Source organism: Leptodactylus fuscus, chromosome 9 (genome assembly GCF_031893055.1).
Source record: "Leptodactylus fuscus isolate aLepFus1 chromosome 9, aLepFus1.hap2, whole genome shotgun sequence".
In the NCBI taxonomy this organism is placed as follows: Eukaryota; Metazoa; Chordata; class Amphibia; order Anura; family Leptodactylidae; genus Leptodactylus; species Leptodactylus fuscus.
This window is the reverse complement of record NC_134273.1, coordinates 85,962,651-85,988,803: the sequence shown is the minus strand read 5'-3', so window position 1 is coordinate 85,988,803 and position 26,153 is coordinate 85,962,651. Positions and strand designations below refer to the sequence as shown.

Genomic DNA, 26,153 nt, shown 5'->3' with positions numbered 1-26,153 from the left:
TACATAGGAGTAGTATTATCGTAGTTATAGTCTTGTACATAGGAGCAGTATTATAGTAGTTATAGTCTTGTACATAGGAGGTAGTATTATAGTAGTTATATTCTTGTACATAGAAGGTAGTATTATAGTAGTTATATTCTTGTACATAGGTGCAGTATTATAGTAGTTATATTCTTGTACATAGGAGTAGTATTATAGTAGTTATATTCTTGTACATAGGAGTAGTATTATAGTAGTTATATTCTTGTACATAGGAGCAGTATTATAGTAGTTATATTCTTGTACATAGGAGCAGTATTATAGTAGTTATATTCTTGTACATAGGAGCAGTATTATAGTAGTTATAGTCTTGTACATAGGAGGTAGTATTATAGTAGTTATATTCTTGTACATAGGAGGTAGTATTATAGTAGTTATATTCTTGTACATAGGTGCAGTATTATAGTAGTTATATTCTTGTACATAGGAGGTAGTATTATAGTAGTTATAGTCTTGTACATAGGAGATAGTATTATAGTAGTTATAGTCTTGTACATGGGAGCAGTATTATAGTAGTTATAGTCTTGTACATGGGAGCAGTATTATAGTAGTTATATTCTTGTACATAGGTGCAGTATTATAGTAGTTATATTCTTGTACATAGGAGGTAGTATTATAGTAGTTATAGTCTTGTACATAGGAGGTAGTATTATAGTAGTTATATTCTTGTACATAGGAGGTAGTATTATAGTAGTTATAGTCTTGTACATAGGAGGTAGTATTATAGTAGTTATATTCTTGTACATAGGAGGTAGTATTATAGTAGTTATATTCTTGTACATAGGTGCAGTATTATAGTAGTTATATTCTTGTACATAGGAGGTAGTATTATAGTAGTTATAGTCTTGTACATAGGAGATAGTATTATAGTAGTTATAGTCTTGTACATAGGAGCAGTATTATAGTAGTTATAGTCTTGTACATGGGAGCAGTATTATAGTAGTTATAGTCTTGTACACAGGAGTAGTATTATAGTAGTTATATTCTTGTACATAGGAGGTAGTATTATAGTAGTTATATTCTTGTACATAGGAGTAGTATTATAGTAGTTATATTCTTGTACATAGGAGCAGTATTATAGTAGTTATATTCTTGTACATAGGAGCAGTATTATAGTAGTTATATTCTTGTACATAGGAGCAGTATTATAGTATATTCTTGTACATAGGGGCAGTATTATAGTAGTTATATTCTTGTACATAGAAGGTAGTATTATAGTAGTTATATTCTTGTACATAGGTGCAGTATTATAGTAGTTATATTCTTGTACATAGGAGTAGTATTATAGTAGTTATAGTCTTGTACATAGGAGGTAGTATTATAGTAGTTATAGTCTTGTACATAGGAGCAGTATTATAGTAGTTATAGTCTTGTACATGGGAGTAGTATTATAGTAGTTATAGTCTTGTACATAGGAGTAGTATTATAGTAGTTATAGTCTTGTACATAGGAGTAGTATTATAGTAGTTATACTCTTGTACATAGGAGGTAGTATTATAGTAGTTATATTCTTGTACATAGGAGTAGTATTATAGTAGTTATATTCTTGTACATAGGAGCAGTATTATAGTAGTTATATTCTTGTACATAGGGGTAGTATTATAGTAGTTATATTCTTGTACATAGGAGGTAGTATTATAGTAGTTATATTCTTGTACATAGGAGTAGTATTATAGTAGTTATATTCTTGTACATAGGAGTAGTATTATAGTAGTTATATTCTTGTACATAGGGGGCAGTATTATAGTAGTTATATTCTTGTACATAGGATGTAGTATTATAGTAGTTATATTCTTGTACATAGGAGTAGTATTATAGTAGTTATATTCTTGTACATAGGAGCAGTATTATAGTAGTTATATTCTTGTACATAGGAGTAGTATTATAGTAGTTATATTCTTGTACATAGTAGCAGTATTATAGCAGTTATAACCTATATATTGCTAAGCATTAGTTGGGCCGGGAGCAGGGATATAGTGGTGTGTGATGGTTTTATATTTGGATAAAGTTGGAATTGTTCTGTAAACCACTAGACTACTAGGAGACAAGTAGATGACTTATGCAGAGTGACATAAGCTGGAGAAAACAAACCCACCCTGTAGATTACTAGATGGAGCTGTTACTGCTGTCACGTTAATGACTGGTAATTACCCCGGTATATATATGTATATAGAGCTGGTGAATTCTTGTTCTGCTTGGCAGTGTAAACATCTCTTTACAAAATTATAGCATAAAGAAGATGTGAACAGGAACAATGGAGAGAACATCACTGAGATGATCATTCAGATTAAATCTCCCTCCCACACACAGGTGCGCACGGCTCAGATACAATAACTGATTCTTGGCCGCCATTAGCTCTGCAGCATCCATTCAGTTAGTGCCAAGTAAATGAAGACAAACACTGGAGAAATATATAAAGAATAAAGGGGAACTCCAGTCATGGCAGATATCATCAATGATGGAGAAATCAGACCTTGATGACATCTAATTGTACTTCATATTCAGGTTCTTTAAACTACAGAAAAAGATCCTGTCCATCTCCTTGTCACCACCGGCTGGATAAACATGTATGAGCAGGTAGGAGGTATGGGAGGAGGACGGCTCATATCATCTCCGAACAAATCTCCTTGACTTAACAATTCACTTTTTTTTCTTTTCTTTAGTTATACTGCAATACAATACATATCAGAGTATAAATACTGTAACACCATCCCCTTATGTACAAGAATATAACTACTATAATACTGCTCCTATGTACAAGAATATAACTACTATAATACTGCCTCCTATGTACAAGAATATAACTACTATAATACTGCTCCTATGTACAAGAATATAACTACTATAATACTGCTCCTATGTACAAGAATATAACTACTATAATACTGCCTCCTATGTACAAGAATATAACTACTATAATGCTGCCTCCTATGTACAAGAATATAACTACTATAATGCTGCCTCCTATGTACAAGAATATAACTACTATAATGCTGCTCCTATGTACAAGAATATAACTACTATAATGCTGCTCCTATGTACAAGAATATAACTACTATAATGCTGCTCCTATGTACAAGAATATAACTACTATAATGCTGCTCCTATGTACAAGAATATAACTACTATAATGCTGCTCCTATGTACAAGAATATAACTACTATAATGCTGCTCCTATGTACAAGAATATAACTACTATAATGCTGCTCCTATGTACAAGAATATAACTACTATAATGCTGCTCCTATGTACAAGAATATAACTACTATAATGCTGCTCCTATGTACAAGAATATAACTACTATAATGCTGCTCCTATGTACAAGAATATAACTGCTGTAATACTGCCTCCTATGTACAAGAATATAACTGCTATAATACTACCTCCTATGTACAAGAATATAACTGCTATAATACTACCTCCTATGTACAAGTATATAACTACTATAATACTACTCCTATGTACAAGAATATAACTACTATAATACTACTCCTATGTACAAGAATATACTACTATAATACTACCTCCTATGTACAAGAATATAACTACTATAATACTACTCCTATGTACAAGAATATACTACTATAATACTACCTCCTATGTACAAGAATATAACTACTATAATACTACTCCTATGTACAAGAATATACTACTAGAATACTACCTCCTATGTACAAGAATATAACTACTATAATACTACCTCCTATGTACAAGAATATAACTACTATAATACTACTCCTATGTACAAGAATATACTACTATATTACTACCTCCTATGTACAAGAATATAACTACTATAAAGCTACTCCTATGTACAAGAATATAACTACTGTAATACTGCCTCCTATGTACAAGAATATAACTACTATAATACTACCTCCTATGTACAAGTATATAACTGCTATAATACTACTCCTATGTACAAGAATATAACTACTATAATACTACTCCTATGTACAAGAATATAACTACTATAATACTACTCCTATGTACAAGAATATACTACTATAATACTACCTCCTATGTACAAGAATATAACTACTATAATACTACTCCTATGTACAAGAATATACTACTATAATACTACCTCCTATGTACAAGAATATAACTACTATAATACTACTCCTATGTACAAGAATATAACTACTATAATACTACTCCTATGTACAAGAATATACTACTATATTACTACCTCCTATGTACAAGAATATAACTACTATAAAGCTACTCCTATGTACAAGAATATAACTACTATAATGCTACTCCTATGTACAAGAATATAACTACTATAATGCTACTCCTATGTACAAGAATATAACTACTATAATACTGCTCCTATGTACAAGAATAAAGCTGTATAACCTCTTTAATGTCAGGAATTGCGCTTATATAATCCATATTTTATCATGTGCGGTGTTAATAATTGATATTCTTCTTCTTGTAGGTATAATAACTGCTGTAAATCTCCACTTGGTGTGACCATGAACCTACGTACTTACAGGATTACATTACATGATATAAATTATATTGTATAACTCCTGGACCTGATACATCTTCCGTCTGTGTGTGATCTGGTGGGAGAGGTAAAACGGGTTTCTCCGAATTCATTCCTACAACTTATCTAAAATCCAGACATCATTCACTATTAAGACTGGAAGAGACAGCTATGTATTTAGCTATGCCGCCCTTAAGGGGTTAAGTACGGTCTCTATGATCCGGTCACTTTCATGCTCTTGTAGGTTTATGAGGGCTGACGTTGGGTTCCTGTGTCACGGTGACTGTGCAGGGCGAGGGTCGCTCCATTATGGATCCAGGTAATGACGCTGCTTCGTTCCCTCTGTAATCTTTTAGGGCTGGGCCACCCCCGGGTGCAGGATCTACACTTTCCAGTAACCAGAGAACATTTTCTGCCCCATGACCCCTCCTGTTACATCACATTCATCCAGATGCGGAGGAGGTAAAAGATCATCGAGGTCATCTAGTTACATAGGTGTCAGTAGGGGGCGATCTAGATCTAATGGTTACAAATCCACCTCTCCTACATTATACAGAAACCCAAAGAATTAAAGGGACAATCCAGGGGGTAGAAATCCCACTACAGCAGCTTTAGTCACTGCACTCTCTCCTTTGCTTCAGCCTCTCCCATTGTGGGCATGCTCTGGGCTTTGTGGATGGGTGCAGAAGTTATCTACAACCATCACCTATTGCAGGTATAGGCAACCTTTAGCGGCCATTTAGTTGTCAAACTACAACTCCCATCCTGCTCTGCTGTTCTTGGACTTTTCCTAGAAGTAACAGAGCATGCGGCAGTGCTGAAGAAAAGTTTCTGGCCTTTCCCCAGTGGAATAGAATTCTATACTGGAAGTGTTGTGGGCATGCTCTGTGAGGTGCGCAGAGATTACTGGGGCAGAGAGGTGATCTGTGACCACTTACCTGTACAGAGTTACTCCCAGTCATCCTATCTGTGATAATAACGAGTCAGACGATGACCTTTACAGAACAGGAAAAAATATTCCAAAAAAGAATGACTTCAAAACAGGTCATTTTTGGAGGACACATTCCCTTTAACAATTACTCCAGTATAGTCAGCAGGATTGGGTGTCAGCTTTGCCTTTTAAGGGTATCTCAGACTATACAGAAATACCGCTGAGTTACCAGAACATACATCATAGCGTCTTATATAAGACTCCCAAACAACCAGCATCTACCGCCTGACGCCCCACAGAGCATGGGGGGGGGGGGGGAGGGGAGATCCGGGCACAGCAGTGAAGAGAAGCCTCAGACAGCCGGTGTCGTCACTCTCCATTTAATATCATACAGGCAGAATTACATATATCAAATAAAAACAGCGCCCCCTACAGAAGTGCTCTAAACACAGAGGCATCACAGGAGACTGCTGGACCCCAGGGCAAAATCTGTATAGGGCCCCACAATAATATTGTTTATATGACTGGTCTTCTTGGGAGAAGAGACCTCATGGGTATCCGGTGCGACCACACTCTCTGCACCCTTCTACTTACAACCCAGCTCAACAGCCCAATAAGGGACCCGCAGCTCTTACATGGCTCCTGGGGGCCACAGCCTCATTGATACCTCTGATAAGAGCTCTATAGAATGTGCAAAATGACTCATTCTGCTTTTACCTGGAGCTCGGCCCTCTTATACCCCCTAAAGTCTGACCCAGAAGCTCCATAACCAGAAAACCCCACCTGCCCTGAGCCGGTCTATGTAGTGCAGCCCTGGTATCTGTATAGATAATAGCACAGCAGCTGAGAAGGGCAGAGTATTTGCTAAACACACAAGTAGAGGAGGGGGGCTTCCAGGAACAACTGAAGATTGGTGTGGTACCAACCCCTGGGACACCCACCCCCACCACAGTTTAGCTGCCTGAAGGGCAAGTCATGTGATAACACGTTCATTAGTCACTTACCTTGGCTGTAAGCTCTGTCCCATTCAAGTGAATAGGCCGAGCTGCAATACCAAGTCCAGCTACTGTGTTTGGTAAGTAATGAAGAGGATCAGGAGAATTCTGCAGTCTCTTCTATCAGCTGCTCCACCAAGTGCCCTGGCATTGGACTCCCCAATCAAACACCTATCCTAAGTTTAGGTGATCAATCATTAGGCCTGGAAATCCACTTTAATAAAACACTCTGCAGATCCTGTGTTTTTCCATGTAGGATCTCTGCTAACTGCCAGCGAATGAAATCATTGCATCAACATCCATAAGCTGAAAACATGTTCCCCCTCATGTCCAGTGATGCAGATAGGAGCACTCTTCCCTGTCACTTGGGAGTTATCAGGACTAGAGATGAGCGAGTACTGTTCGGATCAGCCGATTGGACGTAGCCGGCATGTGGGGGGTTAAGTGGCCGGCCACCGTCAAAGCAGAAGTACCAGGTGCATCCATTCATTTCTATGGAGCATGCTGTTCGGATCGGCTGATCCGAACAGTACTCGCTCATCTCTAATCAGGAGATGTTTTATACCCTCTGTTTGGTGTCCGTGAACAAATACATTCCTCTTTGCACCCAGAGAGGTGGAATTGTAGTTGTAGAGGATTTTGTCACCCCAAAAAGCCCTTGTGGGTACAAACACAGTAGCAGATGCTTTTACCTTTCTAGGACCCTCTGCAGGCAACCCACCCAAGAGTACAGGGGCAAGGACATAACCACAGGTAAAAGCTGAACTTTTTGTTAGAGAATTACAGTTCAAATAAATACAGAGGACTTAAAACTTTATATTGCAAAGACACGAGTGTCCATGGAGGGATTGCATGAGAATACAGAATCCAAAATGGGGTTGTTGAGAGAAGGGAATAGGGAGAGGATATAGTTAACAAAAATACTACTGACAAATAAAATAAAGTTAAACTACAGAGGGCAGATGAGGACGTGACGATCCGGACAATGCCTGGTCATCCACCATTGCTCTCCTCTAGGGGAGGTGATGAGCAGAGGCTTCATAACAAGCATTCTAGATACAGACGCCGATCCAGGCAGATCCAGACCCTTCGGAAACCCTGCTGTTCCACCGCTCACCCCTGAGAGACATTCTTATGTCCACCAATGTTCATCCTACAACTCTCAGCCATGTTGCATTTTGAGAACCCATCATGGCAGTCTTGAGGACTTACACTGGCTGAACCACAAGATGATCAGTCAAGGGGGCGGTTAACAGCAGGGCTTAACCTCAGCAACCCTTCTGGGTGATGTCTCCGCCGGATGATTTGGTGACCTCCAGGGTTGTAAATGTCTAAAAAAAATATATATATATATATATATATCAATTAACGTTTTGTTGCCAAAAGTGCAAAGATCGATATTTTACTGCAATGAGATACAATCAGGAACTTTATTCCCTCCTGCCTGGCACTAAAGGATTAGCCGCCCAGCTGGATAGTAAAAATGGAGATTGTCGAGTTTTACGACGTACAGGTGGTTACGCTTCAGCAGAGGAAAAAGTAACAGGCGGCCATTTACAGGAGAGCGGCACCGGCTGAGCTCATTATTTTATTTGACAATTTACAGCATATGCTTGCATTAAGCAGCTTGGCAAGAGTTTTAGTGCCGAGGAAAAAGCCGGAATAAAGTAATTAGAAACGAGACGCTTCCTCCTCACACATCGGGCCTTAAAGGGACGCTAGATCTAAAACAGAACAGCCGCCAATATGTATTTAGATGTCAATATAACCATGTAGTTGTATAAATAAAGCTTAGTTGTATCCCAAATACGCCAATCAACAGCACTTATCCCCTCTGCCTGGTGACAAAGTCCTGGCCACTGTCTTTGTGATGTAAATGCAGATAGAAGTTAGCAAAAGACTCCCTTCTATTATCCAGTTTGGAAAGTTAAAGGGGTTATGTTATGAGGAGAGCAGAGGAGATCCGTTATCACAATCTTAGAATGGCGCCGACTACATCAGGACTCTTAGAAAGGAGGTACATAAGCATGTAGTTGCCTTGCTTATTCTCACCCAGCTTTTTCTACAGGTAGATAATACTATAGTAAGTTGCAGTGTAGGGTTAGGTGGCAGCCAGGAGTCACTCACCTCCGCACAAGTTGGGTGGATTCCAATGGTCTCATCCAGCTTTTCTTTGGTCAGACCACATTTCATTGCTGCCGCAAATCCCTGAGTAATCTCTCCGGCATTTGGCCCCAACACATGGAAACCAATGACCCTCTCCTAAGAGGAGAACACACACGGGTGAGTGAAAGGGGAAAAAAAAACAAAAAAAAAAACCCACACAACAAAGCCAAGTGTAACAACTAAGGTTCAATCTGTCTTTGCTTGGATGGGGATTGTAGTTTCCACAATAGCTGAAGAGCATGAGGCACAGTAGGATATGACAAGATGGCACCACATGACATTGCAAATCCAGAGCATTAACACAGAGCTGAGCACAGACCAGTCATTGTATATCCAGGTATTCGGCAATTCATAAAGAGGAACCAATGTAACAAAGCACAATCATGGTGCAAGAGCTGCTCTTCCCTTTACACAGAGCAACTTCCCCAGGACATAAACTCCGCTCCTTACCCAAGAAGAATAAAACCCCTTGTCACTTACGTTATCAAGTTTGTTGCAGATGACTTTGGCGAAACAAGTATTGTTGTCGCGCCCGGGGACGGTCCATTCCAGGGGCCAAAACAAGGTGTGGTACACCTAGAAAGAAGAAAGCAGATCATTACATGCGCTCTTGGGAGGGAGGAGAATATTGTCGCACCAAAAACGCCACACCAGTCTACTGGTTGTGTGCGATATCACAGCTTAGCGACCCATGGACGGATCCAGTGGTGGAATCCTGCACAACTCCTACAAGGTATACTGCAGTTATAAGATCGTGCAGGATCACAGCAAGCTTTAGAAATAAGCACAAACCTCCAGAGTTTCCTCTCCAAAGACTTCGATGGCTTTTTCCTCTGAGTATCCGCAGCAGCCGTACTCCATTGGAGTAAACACAGTCGTAGGTACATTGATGTAGTCACACTGCAAGGAAAAGGATTTCCTCAAGGCTCAGCCAAGACACACAAAGTACAGGACATTCTACTCCTGGCACTCCTACACATGGGCTGACATTCTAGTAGACAAACACATTGCCCTGTAATAAAGACTAGTCTCCACATTAGTTGTATATGTGTTTTTTTTGCAAATTATGACAAGGAGGGTGCAAAGTATTTTCTACTATTGGTAATGACTGCAAGCTTTAGGTCCCACTCTGCCCCCCTTCCATATTTTTTTTTCTTGCAGTCACAGATGGCGTTACTACAATTCTATATCGGATTGTAAATCCCCCAGTCCATATGGGTGGTTTATTGTCCACCTTATTGACCCATTGGCTGGCTCTTCCATGGACCGAAGTAACCTGATCTTATAGAAATCACTGACAGCCTTCCACATGTGCACAGGATCAAAGTCCTCCATGGATTTTTGTAACTAACATGCGGTTCTTAAGTAGTTGTAGTTTTACAACTTCTATAATTCACTGGGATCTATAAGGATCAATACCTTTACATCAGAGCCTCCATACAACCTCCTGGCCAGCAGCCGACCAGCTTGGATTGCAACTGGCGTCAGCTCCAACTTTCCATCCAGGATATCCCCTATAGCGTAGACATAAGGCACACTGGTCTGCTCCTCATCATTCACTGGGATCTTGCCGTTCCTACAAATCGTAAGGAGGAGATTTAGAATAAAACAAGACACTGAAAAATCTAAAAACGGCAGAAGAAAAGTCACCAGCGCTCACTTCTCATTGATCTTCACACCAATCTTCTCGAGGCCAATATTTTTGGTGCAAGAATCTCTCCCAACAGCAATTAAGACCTAAAAATAGTAAAGGAAACAGCATGTCAGCTTTAGGGAATGAACATTAGGCCGGTGTGGTGTAGTATATAGAGGGTTTGTCCTGCATGATGTAGTATATAGAGGACCTGTCCTGTGCGGTGTAGTATATAGAGGACCTGTCCTGTGCGGTGTAGTATATAGAGGACCTGTCCTGTGCGGTGTAGTATATAGAGGACCTGCCCTGTGTGGTGTAGTATATAGAGGACCTGCCCTGTGTGGTGTAGTATATAGAGGGTCTGTCCTGTGTGGTTTAGTATATAGAGGACCTGTCCTGTGTGGTTTAGTATATAGAGGACCTGTCCTGTGTGGTGTAGTATATAGAGGACCTGTCCTGTGTGGTTTAGTATATAGAGGACCTGTCCTGTGTGGTGTAGTATATAGAGGACCTGCCCTGTGTGGTGTAGTATATAGAGGGTCTGTCCTGTGTGGTTTAGTATATAGAGGACCTGTCCTGTGTGGTTTAGTATATAGAGGACCTGTCCTGTGTGGTGTAGTATATAGAGGACCTGTCCTGTGTGGTTTAGTATATAGAGGACCTGTCCTGTGTAGTATATAGAGGACCTGTCCTGTGTGGTGTAGTATATAGAGGACCTGTCCTGTGTGGTTTAGTATATAGAGGACCTGTCCTGTGTAGTATATAGAGGACCTGTCCTGTGTAGTATATAGAGGACCTGTCCTGTGTGGTGTAGTATATAGAGGACCTGTCCTGTGTGGTGTAGTATATAGAGGACCTGTCCTGTGTGGTTTAGTATATAGAGGACCTGTCCTGTGTAGTATATAGAGGACCTGTCCTGTGCGGTGTAGTATATAGAGGACCTGTCCTGTGTGGTGTAGTATATAGAGGACCTGTCCTGTGTGGTTTAGTATATAGAGGACCTGTCCTGTGTGGTTTAGTATATAGAGGACCTGTCCTGTGTGGTGTAGTATATAGAGGACCTGTCCTGTGTGGTGTAATATATAGAGGATCTGTCAGCTCCTCATAAGAAACAAGTCCAGATCCCCTTTGCTATCTGTATCCCATTTCTATCAAGGACTTGGGAGTAATGCTTTACATTTGCATGTGGATCACTTACTGTATTGTATTCATCTTCAATGACGGTATCGCTTTCAGTAGACTTTGCAACTACTTTCAGCCTCCCTGGAGTCCCGGCCTCCAGCTGCTCCACCTGTTGAGCAGAGTGACATCAGACTATTGTAATAATAATGACAGTAATGAGGATTGCTTCCCCACATCAACTCTACATTACAATAATCAGCAGGAAAGCTGTCAATGTCAAACACTGCCGATACAGTAAGTAAAGTTTCTACCACTTCTCCCCGTGCAGATCTTGTGCTTTTATCTTGGAGCTGCTGCATGTAAAATAAAAGTGCAAGATGATAGTTACTTACTGAAACGGGTACAAATTTCTTGATGAACTTCACTCCATGAGTTTCCATGTAGGCTCCAGCTCTCTCTGCCATCTCTTGGTCAAAACCACGAAGAAATATCGAGCGCACCATAACAGTGACATCCAAACCGATGCCGGCAAGAAATCCGGCACATTCCAAAGCCACGTAGGAAGCTCCAACCACGAGGGTCTTTCCAGGGCAGTAGGGCAATGAGAAGAGATCGTCACTAGAAAGACAAAGCAAAGTGGGATTACATGAGGGCAAAGCTAAATCACAGAGACAATCCAAATGCAGACAGAAACCCCCAACCCCCACCACCAAACCATGGTGGCGCAAATGTCACATCTGAACCGTGTGCATGTTAATGTGCATTCGCTTGTAGGGTAGTACTATTTATTTTATATAGAAATAGACAAGGCAGCGTAAAAGATTTCAGCAGCAGAAAGGTTAAAGTTCATCCCACTCCCATGTCTTCTTGTGGTTGGTGTGCGGCGGCCATCGGAAGGAGGTTTTCTGCTAAGTAACATCTGCAATCCCGCTAATGAAATATCAGAGAATTATTTGTATATACAGAAGAACCACAGCCGGCCTCTTACAAGAGATTAACACAAAGCGTGAGGAGTTTACTGGCGGATGGCGCTCTGCTGCTAAGATTGTGTCCAGTTATACTGAAGAACATATGATTCATAAACTCGATCTCTCAGACCATTAGGGCTAGGGAAACAGCGAAACACAGGAATCTACTAAATACACAGCTCTGTGCTAGTGGTCAGCCCAATATGGACGATGCAGAAGGGTCTGCCCTGCTCTACTGACATCGGCCAGCGCCCTAAAGAGGATCCGTCTGTTCTCCCAACAGATCTAGTTTAGCATGTACTTGTATTCCCATGAAAGAACAGATCAGGAGCATCTTTACTGGGAACCATGTTGCGCCGTTCCTCTGTTATTATTCTTGGAAGTATGTTCATAAACTGACAATTCCTTGCCAAAGCACATTACCCCAAAGCAATCGGTGCTGAGTGTCAAAGATCCACCCTATAGGAGCATTCCTTATTTTGGCAGACTTGTTCACTTGAATGGCTGCCATATACTACTACTATTCTGCCGAAATAGCCGCTGCAGGGCAAGTTGCTTGCTGGCCTTGGCTTGATATGGGAGTGCCAGGAGGGGGATCTGGACTGATGACATCATTGCCTCAGGGGCATATCTTATGGCAAAGCTCCCTTTAAAGGGGGTATCTGGGTTCATACAATTCAATGCATGCAGCAGGGAAGAACTAGAACATAAAAATGCATTCATAATAACCTCCATCTCCAATTCTGTGCGGGGTCAGCCATTAGTACCATAGAGTAGGTGCAGCAGTGATGTCACATTGCCGGGACCCCAGCAGTCACTGCTCACAGCTCAGGAACAGATTGGAGGGATGCATTTTTATTTTATAGCCCTTCCCTTGAAGCATGCAATCCCTTTTAGGATAGATGACAGGTCCATCCTTAAAGGGGTTATCCAGTTGGAGTCCCAGTAATGATGGCATATACATTTTGAATGGGTTGAAAACCCCCATTCTTTGCCTTTCAAATCCATTGTAAGAGACAGGTAAGCCCTATGAATTCTGGGAAATCCAACGTTTACTCACCATTATTTATGTATTGGCAGGAGAAGGTTTACAGTCAGTGAGCGGAGGTTGCTTCATGATTATACATGATGAAACCCCTTAGGGATTTCTAACCCCTTAACTGTAGACACTCCCTTCTTAAGTAATCACGACTTGAAAGCAACAAGTCAATCCACAAACTCCTACAAAAACAAACCTTATGGGCTAGCACCCAATACTGAATGTATGAGGCTGCATGCAGCCATTGTAAGCATCCAGCTTGATCTCCCTGCAGAAGTGGTCACAGACTAGCCCTGCTGGGCAAAGAAAGCACACTGATACCACAATGAGTACACGGGTGACCCTCCTGCATCTATCAGAGGCCAATGAAGGAAGCTCCATATATCAGCTGGCAACGTGGACCCCTACAGACATGTCTCAGACCACTCCCGAGGAGATCATACCTATAAATCAAAGTGGAAACGCACTACAAAGAGCGACTCTCTACACTGGGTGTGTGAAGAGGGCAGTCAAGTTCTCTGAAGTTGGGTTCACACCAGTGTCTGGACTCCGTAATGCAGAAGATGGAAACTTGTCATGCAGAGTCCGGCCGTGAGCGCCGGTAAGTGTGTTGAGCTCTCTGCGGCGAAACCCTTTTTAAACCGGACACAGAGTCCTGCATGTCAGACTCTGTGTCCGGTTTAAACACAAAAAAAAACGGTTTCACCACGGAGAGCATAAAATGCTCACAGGTGCTCACGGCCGGACACTTTTCAAACCCATTCAAATGAATGGCTTTGAGAGATCCTGCAGGTTTCAGTCTCCTGCTCTGTTTTGTGCTGGAAACGGAAACCTGCAGAATGGAGACCGGGCACAGATGTGAACGAGCCCTGACTAATAACTGGACTAGGTGACAAGGAGCACAGGCCTCACACTTGCCAATTAACACTTCATTCTGGCTGTGGTTCTCAGTGTAGTTTCCCTTTAAATCCCAAGTGTTTTCAGCTTCTAAAACTGCAAGCGCAGGGATATTTACTCCTCCACATAGTAAAATTGCAAGAATGTGGCAGAGATAAGGAAAATGGTGCAACCTCCTAGCGAAGTGCTGACAGACCAGTATGTTGTAAGAAGCGGAGGAAACGAGCAAAGCAACTTTTACTTGTAAGTGCAGGACTCACCTGGTGATGCAGAATTCCTTATCCCCTGGGATATTCAGATATCTGGGTCTCTCCCCAGTGGCAAGAACAAATTTCTCTGCTGTGAAGAAGCTCTCCTTGCCTCGCTTGTTTGTTGCCTAATAATCCAGAAGGAAACATTATAAAGTTTCTCTAATCGAGGTCTATAAAGTTCACCTCCAGATGCAAGAGTGGGCGGGAAGGAAAGGGGGTAATCTACACTAAAGCTTAAAGGGGGGGGGAGGGGGTCTCTGAAGTGCAGGGTCCTCCTTTTGCCCATTACATGAGGCGTAGACTGGCCACACATTGTATTGCAAGTCTATGGCGCTTCTTACGCTCTGTTTTCACATTGGGAAGGGCTAAAAAGCTAAAGATACTGATGGGGGCTCTTTACGCTCAGACCCATAGGGATGAGAATTAAGGACATCTTTGAATGGGTTGTCCACTTTTCACCATCTGATGGGTGTGCACAGAAACACGACTGGATGTAGTATTACATGGGATCTATTGAAATCACCTCTTGTCTTATCGGGATAATCTTAACCATATGGAGGGGATACATACACCAGTAAGGAACCCTCGAGTACAAAGCAGGGAGCAGTTTATTAGGAGCTCTTGCTGTGGCAAGACTTGAGATGTCCATAGGAGACCATTATCTGAAATATTATCTGAGGTTTTCAAGGATTTCTAAAAATTTATTTTGGCTCTTTGGTGCTCTGTGACAGCTGCAGTGACCTGTATAACTGCACTCAGATACTCTCCAATATTCTTCAGATTAGAAAATAAGCTTCATATAGAAAAGTGCCAAGTGAATCCTTCACATTTACCTTGATCTTATGCGGTTCCACAAACTCTCCGTATGCGTTCTCGTAGCGAACGTTCTTGTCCCTCAGCGCCACTCTGTACCCCCAATTCAATGAGCCAATATAGTTCTGGATGCCCTCTCTCATGGTCTCCCAGTTGTGTTGTACTGTGAAGGACATATTAGAAATGTGAACATAAAGCAAACTATGACATTACTAACACAAGGAATTCTGTGTCTTGTTACCTTGTTCTTCATATTCCCAGCCGAACTTCCTGGAGTCTTTGAGTGCTTGCCCCAGGAGGGCTGCTTGGTGCATTAACTTCTTGGGAATACACCCAACATTGACACATGTGCCGCCAAGCCCTGCACAAAAGAAACCACCAATTAGCCATAAATCTGCAGAGGCCTGATGATTACAGAGAAGAAGCGAGACACCCATATCCTAAAAGCCATCACTGCCTCCATATAAACTCAGCAGTAAAGGCAGAATAGATTAACACGCGAGGTCCTGCAGCTCCGGTTAGTAAACTGGCCAGTTTCCGATGGTCTACAGGCATCACATGCATAGAGAAGGCTGCTAAACCTTTACCTGCATCAAGGGACTGAATTTTAAAAGGTGTTGTCCAGAAACTTCTATTTAACGCACATTAGCCAGCGGTTCCTTCAGGCTGGACCAGTGGATTCTAGGCTGGTTCTGACACCAGGTCACGTGATCAGAACCAGCCCTGTACCCCAGGTCACCCTACCCCACTCCGTCCTTTTTGCACTGCATTGCAGGGATCTCCACAAGACCCATATTAGTAAATGGAACATCCGAGTATATGCACCACCGTTATATCTGGGAGGAACTCTAATGAACGAAACCGCAGCTCTGTGAGAAGGATAAGGTCACATTGTCCCTCTCACAAAAGTGGTCAAATGGTGACATTTACTGAGAGTTGAGATCTTAAACTGAACCACACAGCAAAGGACTTACCCCAAGATGTCCCTATAGGTGTAGGAACAACAAAATCCAACACCATGACCTTCTTCCCCAGCGATGCAGCTTCCTATAAAAACAAACAATAATAAATCACATTTATGTACCAGTAGGGATCTCTCCATCATTGCATGGAAAGTGACGCCTACAAAAGAGGGGTTGCCTCATACCAATTCCTAGGTAGTCTCCAGTCATTCCACCAACTCGCTAAGATGCCAAACATGATACCGTAGTTATTTGTGCATCTTTAACCCTTTGCATTGCTAAGAGGAAAATGCACACATATATTTGCAAAATATGTAAAAGTAAATCCTCAGCATGTTCTGGTACGTTCCCCACTAGATTTACTCTTCAGAAGCCTGCCCAATGCATTAGACTGTAAATTGCTGCAGATCAGAGGTACAGTGAAATTCCACCTTGTCTGAACATGGCTTAATGTTTGTGTGGAAATCACCCAGAGCATTAAGCCACACGCATAGGAAGACATTGTCCAATCAACAGTCACATGGTAACACATAGACCAGTCAATATGGGTGCAGGACACGCCGACTGATGACTGGCATGTGACTCGGGCTGAACTTCAAAGGCGGCATCCCCTGTACAGTCATTTTATTTAGCTCAAGCAAAGTTCTTTTCCATGTGTCAGTCAGGCGAGACCTGATGGAATTTTTTTTCCTTGAAGTCAGGATCTATGTCTAGTAAAGTTCAACTGCACCCAATAGACGGCAGAGCCATCCAATAGCAGAGACAGCTCCGGCTCAGACAGCAGTATTCACTGTGTATACAGCAAATGTACATTGTAAAAGGGGTTCTCCAGGGAGACTTTTTAGACTTCCTTCCTCCGAGGATTTTTAGATGCTGCACCTAGGTTGTTCCAAGAAGTTACAACCCTGGGTCATGTGCAAGTCCTGATCACATGACCTATGGTTTATGGCTGGTTGTGACCCCGAGGAAAGGTCACATTCTAGTTTGGATCATATATAAACTCCTGGAGGAACTCAGTCTAAGAAGACTCCCTGGAGGACCCCTTTAATGTCCCGGGTGAGAAGTGAAGATCCCCAGAAGGCTGCCTCTTCATATGCAGAGCTCTGGACTGTCAGTATTGAATGTTTGGAGGCCTCACCCCCTGCCCTGAGTTATAGCCATACCGTCATCCTGACTGGACACTAGAGCCGTCACTCAGAGACGAGATCCGTATAGCATCACCATGGGCCGCAAAACACAGATTTCTCAATCATGAATATACGGTGTCACCATTAACCCATTTATGTTTACCCTGGGGTCAAAACTACAGAGACCCCCCTTCAACCTTTTATCCAGCCAACTTCATTTAGGGCAAAGTTCACACATGGTCAAATTGCAATTGTTACTCCAACATTGTTTTTTTTTTTTGTGCAAAAATCTGACCACCGTGAGAAGAAAAAAAAACTGCTGAGCCTTGCTTTAAGTCAATCACTTCTTGAAACATGAACCAAGAACTTTAGTTTAGATCTTTAAGGGCCGAGCACTTCCCCTCTGGCAGTGGCAAAAATTACTCAGTACACTCAAGAGGTCGCAGAGAACAGGAGGAGCGGGTATGGGTACGTGGAATCGTATAACAAGTGCTGCACCTGTCTGAGGGGACTTGTTACAAGAGCACGGCTTAAGTCACACACATTCTACATTTATGGAGATAATACGGTATCTACAAGCACATGCTCTATATTCCTGTAGGCCCGGATTAATAGGAATGCTCTGCCTGTTTGCTTTCATGAGTTTTTTCGGGAGATGACCATTTTATGTCTGCAGGTAACTACAATGTATCGTACTAAGGAAACAGTATAATCCTCGCACAAGTTAATATAGTGTGTCCACCTCATGTCATCACTTTTCCATCTACTGAATGTAAAGTCAATGTGACTGGGGAAGAGGGAAGACATAACAAATGACAATACCTTGGAGCATGCCAGCCCTCCTGAGCCACCGCCAATGATAATGAGGTCATAATCGTAGGTGACAGTGTTATTATCCAGAAGCTTCTGCAGCGAGCCATCCTTATGAGCCTGCAAACAAGAACACACAATCAGGGAAGGAGCTTATATCACACGGCCATTGCTCATGACTATCCATGAGTGGGGTCTAGCATTGCAGCTATGGTGCATTGAAGTGAATGGAGCCGCGCTGCACTACCAGACCCAACCTGAGGACAGGTGTGGAGCTATGTTTAAAAAGTAGCTGCTAAGCCAATCTAGACAGACCTCTTTAATAATAAGTCAAGCCATTTCAAAAGTAGCCATAGAAAAACTCACCTGTAAGGTTTTATCACAGCCGCCAACATGAGTCTTATTCACAAAGACATTGGGGACAGTTTTCTGTCCGGTCATTTCATGCAGCACGTCCTGGATACTGCTGCCGTCATCTACAACGCAAGAATGAGCCAATATAATTATTTCCTCCCAGATTTCTATGTGCGGTAACTAATGACAGGTTCTCTCCAGGGTACGGTTATTAACACATTCTTGCCATGCTATGTATATAAGGCGCAGCAGAAATGACACTGAAGGGGTTGTCCGTCCCCAAATTGATTTTTCATACCAATTACCCATCCACCTATAGGTCACCAGTATGTCATCTGTTGCTGCTAGTGGAGTGCATAGCAGTGGTTCCAGGAAATCGCAGCGCCGCTATTAAACCCCTTGCAGACGACCATATGAAAAGTTCAGTGTGCTATCCGGGGCGGGTTTTTTCCTAATAGCACACTGACCCATTCATTTCTATGGGCCCGTAGACATGATTACCTACTATACAGTCCTGGGCTGCAAAATATTGAACAGGGCCTATCCCGTTCAGATATTGCTGCTACTATTCAATGAATGAAAGGGGCCAGGGAAGCACGGCAGACACAAAAAGACAACGAAACCCTGAACCCTCTCGTGGCGTCACTGACCAAGATTTGGAAAAAAAGAAAATTTCTGTATCCTGGAGGCCACAACAAGCCGGCTCTTACAGGGTTAACCTGCCGATGTCTGATTATATATAGCACGGTGAGTCAGCGTTTTCTATACTGTAGATGGCGCCGTCCGTGAAACATGTCAAATATTAACAGCTAAAATCTGACCAGAGGATATTCATGTGGGATACAATCGGCAAATTATTTACTGACCGCACTGATCCAACTCCAGCGCAAAATATTCTTTCCCCAGCGTAGTGAAGAGTTCTTTTACCTGGAAGAGAAAGATCAACACAAGCAATTATCATCAATGCCTAGAGACAGATGTATAGAAATCCATTGTTCTTTGTTATCAGCCACCACAGCATGAGAAATAGAAACGTTCTCACCCCTCCCCAATGACTACAACACGTCACATATGTCCAGTGCCGAGAACCTGCAGAGACCATTATATCCATAGGTAATGCCTGGTATCTGCACCAAGGATTGCACAGTCTAGGTATAAAGTAAGTATCAACAGCTCAGATGATAGTTTGTTACAGTGTATCAGGCTGGGGAGCTTACAAAGGATCATCTACACTGGATACTTTGGGGCAACCCCTTAGCAGTGTGAAGTATAACGGTGTGCATTCACTGACAGCAAGCAGACCATTAAAAGAGAAACTGAAACCTAGGTCTATTAGAAAATGTCAGGGAAGGATGCTTCAACAAGGGGTTAAACCGCAGGGCCAGTCGGAGGTTTACTGAATGAGCCACAACTAGTAGTCCTATGGGCAATCGGTTTATACTCAATGCTTCAACATTCACCCAAACTTAAAGGGCAGCGGTGTCAGAACGGAAGCGATATGCCGACATTTATCAGATCCTGACGGCGTCTCATCCTCCATGGTGATTCGGCGTTTTCTGATCGTTCACAGGCTGCGCTCTGAGGGATATTTATATCTGTACTAGCTGGTACCCGCGACTTCGTCTGCGGTGATTGTAGCAGTGGGTATATACAGGTATGGGTAAGGTTTTCGTAGTGTGTATATGGTATGGGATATGAAATGTAACTTTGTATCTTGTTTTTGCTGTAATTCAGAGAATCCGTGAGACTTGTGTGTTGAAGTTACTTTGTATTTGAGCTGCTATATATACGGTGTTGTGAGAAACTTTACATAGTGACTGGGACAGAAGTATTTGAAGTTAACCCTTTCCCGCCGATGGCATTTTTTGATTTTCGTTTTTGACTCCCCTCTTTCTAAACCCCATAACTTTTTTATTTCTCCGCTCCCAGAGCCATATGAGATCTTAATTTTTCCTGGGACAAATTTTTCTTCATGATGCCACCATTATTTATTCTATATAATGTACTGGGAAGCAGGGAAAAAATTCCAAATGGGGTGGATTTGAAGAAAAAAATGCATTTCTGCGACTTTCTTACGGGTTTTGGTTTTACGGCGTTCACTGTGCAACCAAAATGACATGTCCCTTGTATTCTGTGTTTCGTTACGATTCCGGGGATACCAAATTTATATGGTTTTATTTACATTTTGACCCCTTAAAAAAATCCAAAACTGTTAAAAAATTATTTTTTGAAAACTCGCCATATTCCGACAGCCATAACTTTTTTATACTTGCGTGTACGGGGATGTATAGGGTGTCTTTTTTGCAGGAACGGGTGTACTTTGTAGTTCTACCATTTTTGGGAAATGTTATTGCTTTGATCACTTTTTATTCAAATTTTTAGCAGAATCAAAACAGTGAAAAAATGGCAGTCTGGCACTTTTGAGCATTTTTCCCGCTACGGCGTTTACCGAACAGGAAAAATATTTGTATAGCTTTGTAGAGCGGGCGATTTAGGACGCGCTGATACCTAACATGTATGTATTTCACAGTTTTTAACTACTTTTATATGTGTTCTAGGGAAAGGGGGGTGATTTGAATTTTTAATCCTTTTTATTTATTTTTTTTATATTTTTTTTAAACTTTTTTTAAACTTTTTTTTTGCATTTATTAGACCGCCTAGGGGTATTGACATGGGTGGGTGGTGTCGCGGATTGTCAGAGTGGTGGGGGCAAACATGGCTGCTCCGGAGCGTTATAGAGCGCCTCCTGGAGTATCGTTAAGGTGAGGGGCAAAGTGGTAAAGTATATGTATATGTGATTGTGTGGGGTTAGGGGCGAGGCTGTAGAGGGGAATGTGAATTTTGTGGCTTGCTATGGTCCAAAGTGTGTGAGATTGCAGAGATGGTGGTGTGAGTTTGGGTTTTGTGGGGGTCCTGGCACAAACGTATGTGCGCTATTGTGACGAAAAGTAGCCTATTGTTTAATCGAGTGTAGGGACTATGTTTGTGCAAAATTTCAGCCAAATCGGTGGAGCGGTTTTTGCGTGATTGACCGCCAAACATCCAAAGGGTCCTGGGAAAAACGTATGTGAGCTATACGAAAAGTAGCCTATTGTGCAATCGAGTGTAGGGACTATGTTTGTGGAAAATTTCAGCCAAATCGGGGTCCAAAGTGTGTGAGATTGCAGAGATAGTGGTGTGAGTCTGGGTTTTGTGGGGGTCCTGGGAAAAACATATGTGCGCCATTGTGACAAAAAGTAGCCTATTATTTAATCGGGTGTATTAACTATGTTTGTGGAAAATTTCAGCCAAATCGGTGGAGCGGTTTTTCCGTGATTGAGGAACAAACATCCGAACATGCAAACATCCAAACACACAAACCCACAAACTTTCACATTTATAATATTAATAGGATAATCGCATGAACCAGTCTGCCCGAAAAAGGAAAAACCTCCCTGCTGATCAGACTGGATCTACATACACAACATGAACTCTACACATGAGCACCGAGGTTCAAAGATTTTGTAGGAGCCTGATATGTCCATTTGAACAAGTGTTACCATGATGTTCGCACCATTGCTTGTATTCTGTATTGTGCACTCAGCCTGCTTTCTTATGAAAAAATTAATAAAAATTGATTACACCTAAGATTTTGTAAGGGCAATCTGAAGCCATTGCCTATGAATACTGTGTTCAGCGCCAAAGGAAGTGCAAGCTAAACATTCACAGCTCGTACAGTGAAGAATCCAAACACTCAGTGTACGAGCCGAACCCAAACACTCACAGCTTTTACAGGAAAGAACCATCTCCAAAGGATGGCTATTCCTGACATTCACAGCTTCAGAGCTAGTACACTCCGCACATTCACAGCTTCAGAGCTAGTACACTCCGCACATTCACAGCTTCAGAGCTAGTACACTCCGCACATTCACAGCTTCAGAGCTAGTACACTCCGCACATTCACAGCTTCAGAGCTAGTACACTCCGCACATTCACAGCTTCAGAGCTAGTACACTCCGCACATTCACAGCTTCAGAGCTAGTACACTCCGCACATTCACAGCTTCAGAGCTAGTACACTCCGCACATTCACAGCTTCAGAGCTAGTACACTCCGCACATTCACAGCTAGTATATGCCACACATTCACAGCTAGTATACGCCGCACATTCACAGCTCTAGAGCTAGTATACTCCGCACATTCACAGCTCTTACAGTAAGGGCCAAGTCACACAGCAGTATCAGAGGCAGCTGCAATCTGTTGGACCATAATGATTTTTAATGCTGTGAGGTCCGGGATTCCTGAAGCTCTACTGTCCTGCAGTCACATGATGCTGCGAGTCTCGCACTGGCATTGGACCGGAGAATGCAGCTTTTATACAGGTTGTTCTACCCCACTAAATAGGCTATTCCACATTTTTTACAACACTGTCTAAAAATACTACTTATATAGTTCTATACATTCTGTAGTGCCCCGCCTCTCAGGTTTAGTCCTTCTAACCTCTAAGCTCCTGCAGACCTGATATGTAACATAGAGCGTCCTCTCAGAACTAAACTGCAAATCCCAGATGGGGCTCTGCATAGTGATCATCTTAGTGGTCCTTCTATACCAGCGACTCGCCCAGATTTACACAACATTCACTGCCTATAGACCTGTAATAAGTCACCTGGACAATAAACATCGCAACTGTATTTATTTCCTCCACTGTAATTTGCATGTGACACAGCAGAAATGACCGGAAAATCAGGATTTGACAACAGGAAACAAGATAAAAGGCACAACAGAATTATAAGATTTATAGATACAACCCATCTATATCACACTGAGTCACTCAGCAAATACATTACTGGTCCCAAGTCACATCCTGTATTATACTCCAGAGCTGCGCTCACTATTCTGCTGGTACAGTCACTGTGTACATACATTACATTACTTATCCTGTATTATACTCCAGAGCTGCGCTCACTATTCTGCTGGTACAGTCACTGTGTACATACATTACTTATCCTGTATTATACTCCAGAGCTGCGCTCACTATTCTGCTGGTGCAGTCATTGTGTACATACATTACATTACTTATCCTGTATTATACTCCAGAGCTGCGCTCACTATTCTGCTGGTGCAGTCACTGTGTACATACATTACATTACTTATCCTGTATTATACTCCAGAGCTGCGCTCACTATTCTGCTGGTACAGTCACTGTGTACATACATTACTTATCCTGTATTATACTCCAGAGCTGCGCTCACTATTCTGCTGGTGCAGTCATTGTGTACATACATTACATTACTTATCCTGTATTATACTCCAGAGCTGCGCTCACTATTCTGCTGGTGCAGTCACTGTGTACATACATTATTATACTCCAGAGCTGTAACCTGCCCCGCTTGCCCCTTAGTGTGTTATTGACAACCCCAAGACAGACAAGAAGAGCAACAGTTAAAGGTTACAGAAGATACGGCCCCATGTACGCCTTGGGGAGTCCTGACTCAATACTTCTCACAACTGAGGGTATGCTACAATCTCTTCCACTCCTCTTACACAGACTGATACACTGAATGGCCATATTCACACTACCAGTACAGGGGTCCATTGCTGTCACAGGATGGCTGCAACAGACGTTAATTGTAGTAGAGTAATGGATAGGACGCCCCCTCCATCGCCTGTGTCTGCACCCACTGGCAATAATGAACAATATGGCGGACACTTTCTTCCATCAGGTTTGTTTATTTTATTTAAAGGAAGATAAAGTCCTGCACATAGAAGACAGAAGAAAGTGTCCAGCAGGATTGTTACACTGAGGTGAATGCAGAACTGGCACTGAGGACTCTGTCACTGAGGCTGGTCTTATGCAACCGTAACGTAAGTCCGCAATTGAGGGTTTTCAATTGTGGACACATTATATTCAATGTGACAGGATATTTTATCCGTGGTGTGGCCGGGCCGCAACTTATAGGACATGTCCATAATGGCCGTGAACTGGGGACTCGCCCATAGAGTGCGTCAGGACACGGACATCTGCGGAGTCTGTGTTGCCAATCAGCAACTTGCGGACTGCACATTCAATACGGTCATGTAAGACCGGCCTTAATGTCCATTGTTCTTATCCTGTGACAGATTAGAGCAATGGACATTGAATAACAGTCTCTTACAGGGGACAGATTCGGGCTGCTGACACCTGCACCGGCTGTCAGAACAGAACAACAGACTGCTAAAATAGTGGCCACATAAGTAGCCCAACGGTGTCCATAGACTATAATGGGGGTCTACAGTCACTTCTCCCATTGGAGGCGGCCGCAGTAGCCAGAGTGACTAGGGCGACCTCTCACATAGCGGTGGCCACAGTAACAGAGGCGACCTCACCCAACAGAGGCGGCAGCCAGTGTGAGCAGGCCCACCGCCCCCAGGTAACCTCTCACAACGGCGGCAGCAGTGGCCACAGTCACAATGGTGGCCGCCAGTCACCAGAGCCACCACCCTCCCCTCAACCCTAGCGGCCTCACTAACAGCAGTAATGGTGGAACCCGTCCCTGTGGTGTAGGGGATGGTAACTAGCACACAGGTGACCGGCAGCAATGAGGAGCCTCCACTCACACAGGCAGCAGCCGCCCTCACCCCCGGCCCTCTCCCCTTCCTCACCCGCTCACAGTACGGGCAGTAGCTCTTGCTGAAGACCAGCACCGGGTTCTTCTCCAGCAGCTCCTGCACCCGGCTCCGCAGAGCCTCCCTGCCGGTCGGTGGCATGGTGATGGCGGATGATTCTGACCCCTCTCGGGCGCCGTCACTCTAATATGACTCTGCGCTGTCTTCCCGCCCGGCCCCGCCCCCCGGCATTATACCACGTGATCGCTCAGAATGTCTAGTAAGGATGAACTAGCAGAAGCCGGGTCACGTGACTGCCAAGTGGCGGGAAAGCGTGAGCTGAATGGTGAGCTGTGCTGAGGTGACGGGAGCGCTGACTGAAACAAGAAGGGACGCCGACATAACACCTCACAAGCTCTCTCATATTCCTGTACACCCCCCCACCTATCATGTCCCATAACTCCGTCTAAAGCTGATTATTATGGGTATATTCACAGTATGAGTCAAGAAACGGCGCAGTTTTACCACAGTTTCCCTTGGATTTACAATGTGGTTACAGCTGACAGGTAATAGAAATGTGTTTCACCAGTAAAAAGCATGAAAACTACGTTATATGGCGGTAAAACACACTTTATCAACTGCACCGCAACCGCAATGTGTGAACACAGGCCTATAGCAGAGGATAAAGCGCACAGTAAGGCTGCAGTTCACACAGAGTTTTATGGTCAGGAAACTGACTCAGATTCCTCCTCCAAAAAACACCTCACCATACAGTCTTATGGTTTAGTTCACACGTAAATAACGTCTGGCTTATTTTGGCACCTAATTAGGAAGCTTTTTTTGGACCTTGCCAAGCTTTTTTTTTTTGTAAAAACAGCTTAAAAAAAAGCCAGGCTGTTTTCCCCTCCTGTACAGTGAATGGACTGAAAAAAACCCGCGTCGTGTTTTTTTTGCAAAAAAACCTAAAAAACGTCGCTTATTTTTTGCA

General features: G+C 42.7%; 1 protein-coding gene across 1 annotated transcript; it reads right to left on the bottom strand.

The window, feature by feature from the left end:
* Nucleotides 1-5,829: 5,829 nt before the first annotated feature.
* Nucleotides 5,830-25,387, bottom strand: TXNRD3 (thioredoxin reductase 3). The gene is made up of 16 exons (XM_075287259.1): nt 25,223-25,387; nt 19,469-19,529; nt 18,615-18,724; nt 18,261-18,368; nt 16,324-16,396; nt 15,591-15,710; nt 15,370-15,512; nt 14,546-14,661; nt 11,774-11,999; nt 11,458-11,550; nt 10,287-10,363; nt 10,046-10,202; nt 9,419-9,526; nt 9,107-9,202; nt 8,588-8,722; nt 5,830-7,791 (listed from the first exon to the last, which is right to left on the bottom strand). The coding sequence occupies exons 1-16, from the start codon at nt 25,325-25,327 to the stop codon at nt 7,729-7,731; spliced, it is 1,791 nt and encodes a 596-aa protein (XP_075143360.1). The 5' UTR covers nt 25,328-25,387; the 3' UTR covers nt 5,830-7,728.
* Nucleotides 25,388-26,153: the final 766 nt, after the last annotated feature.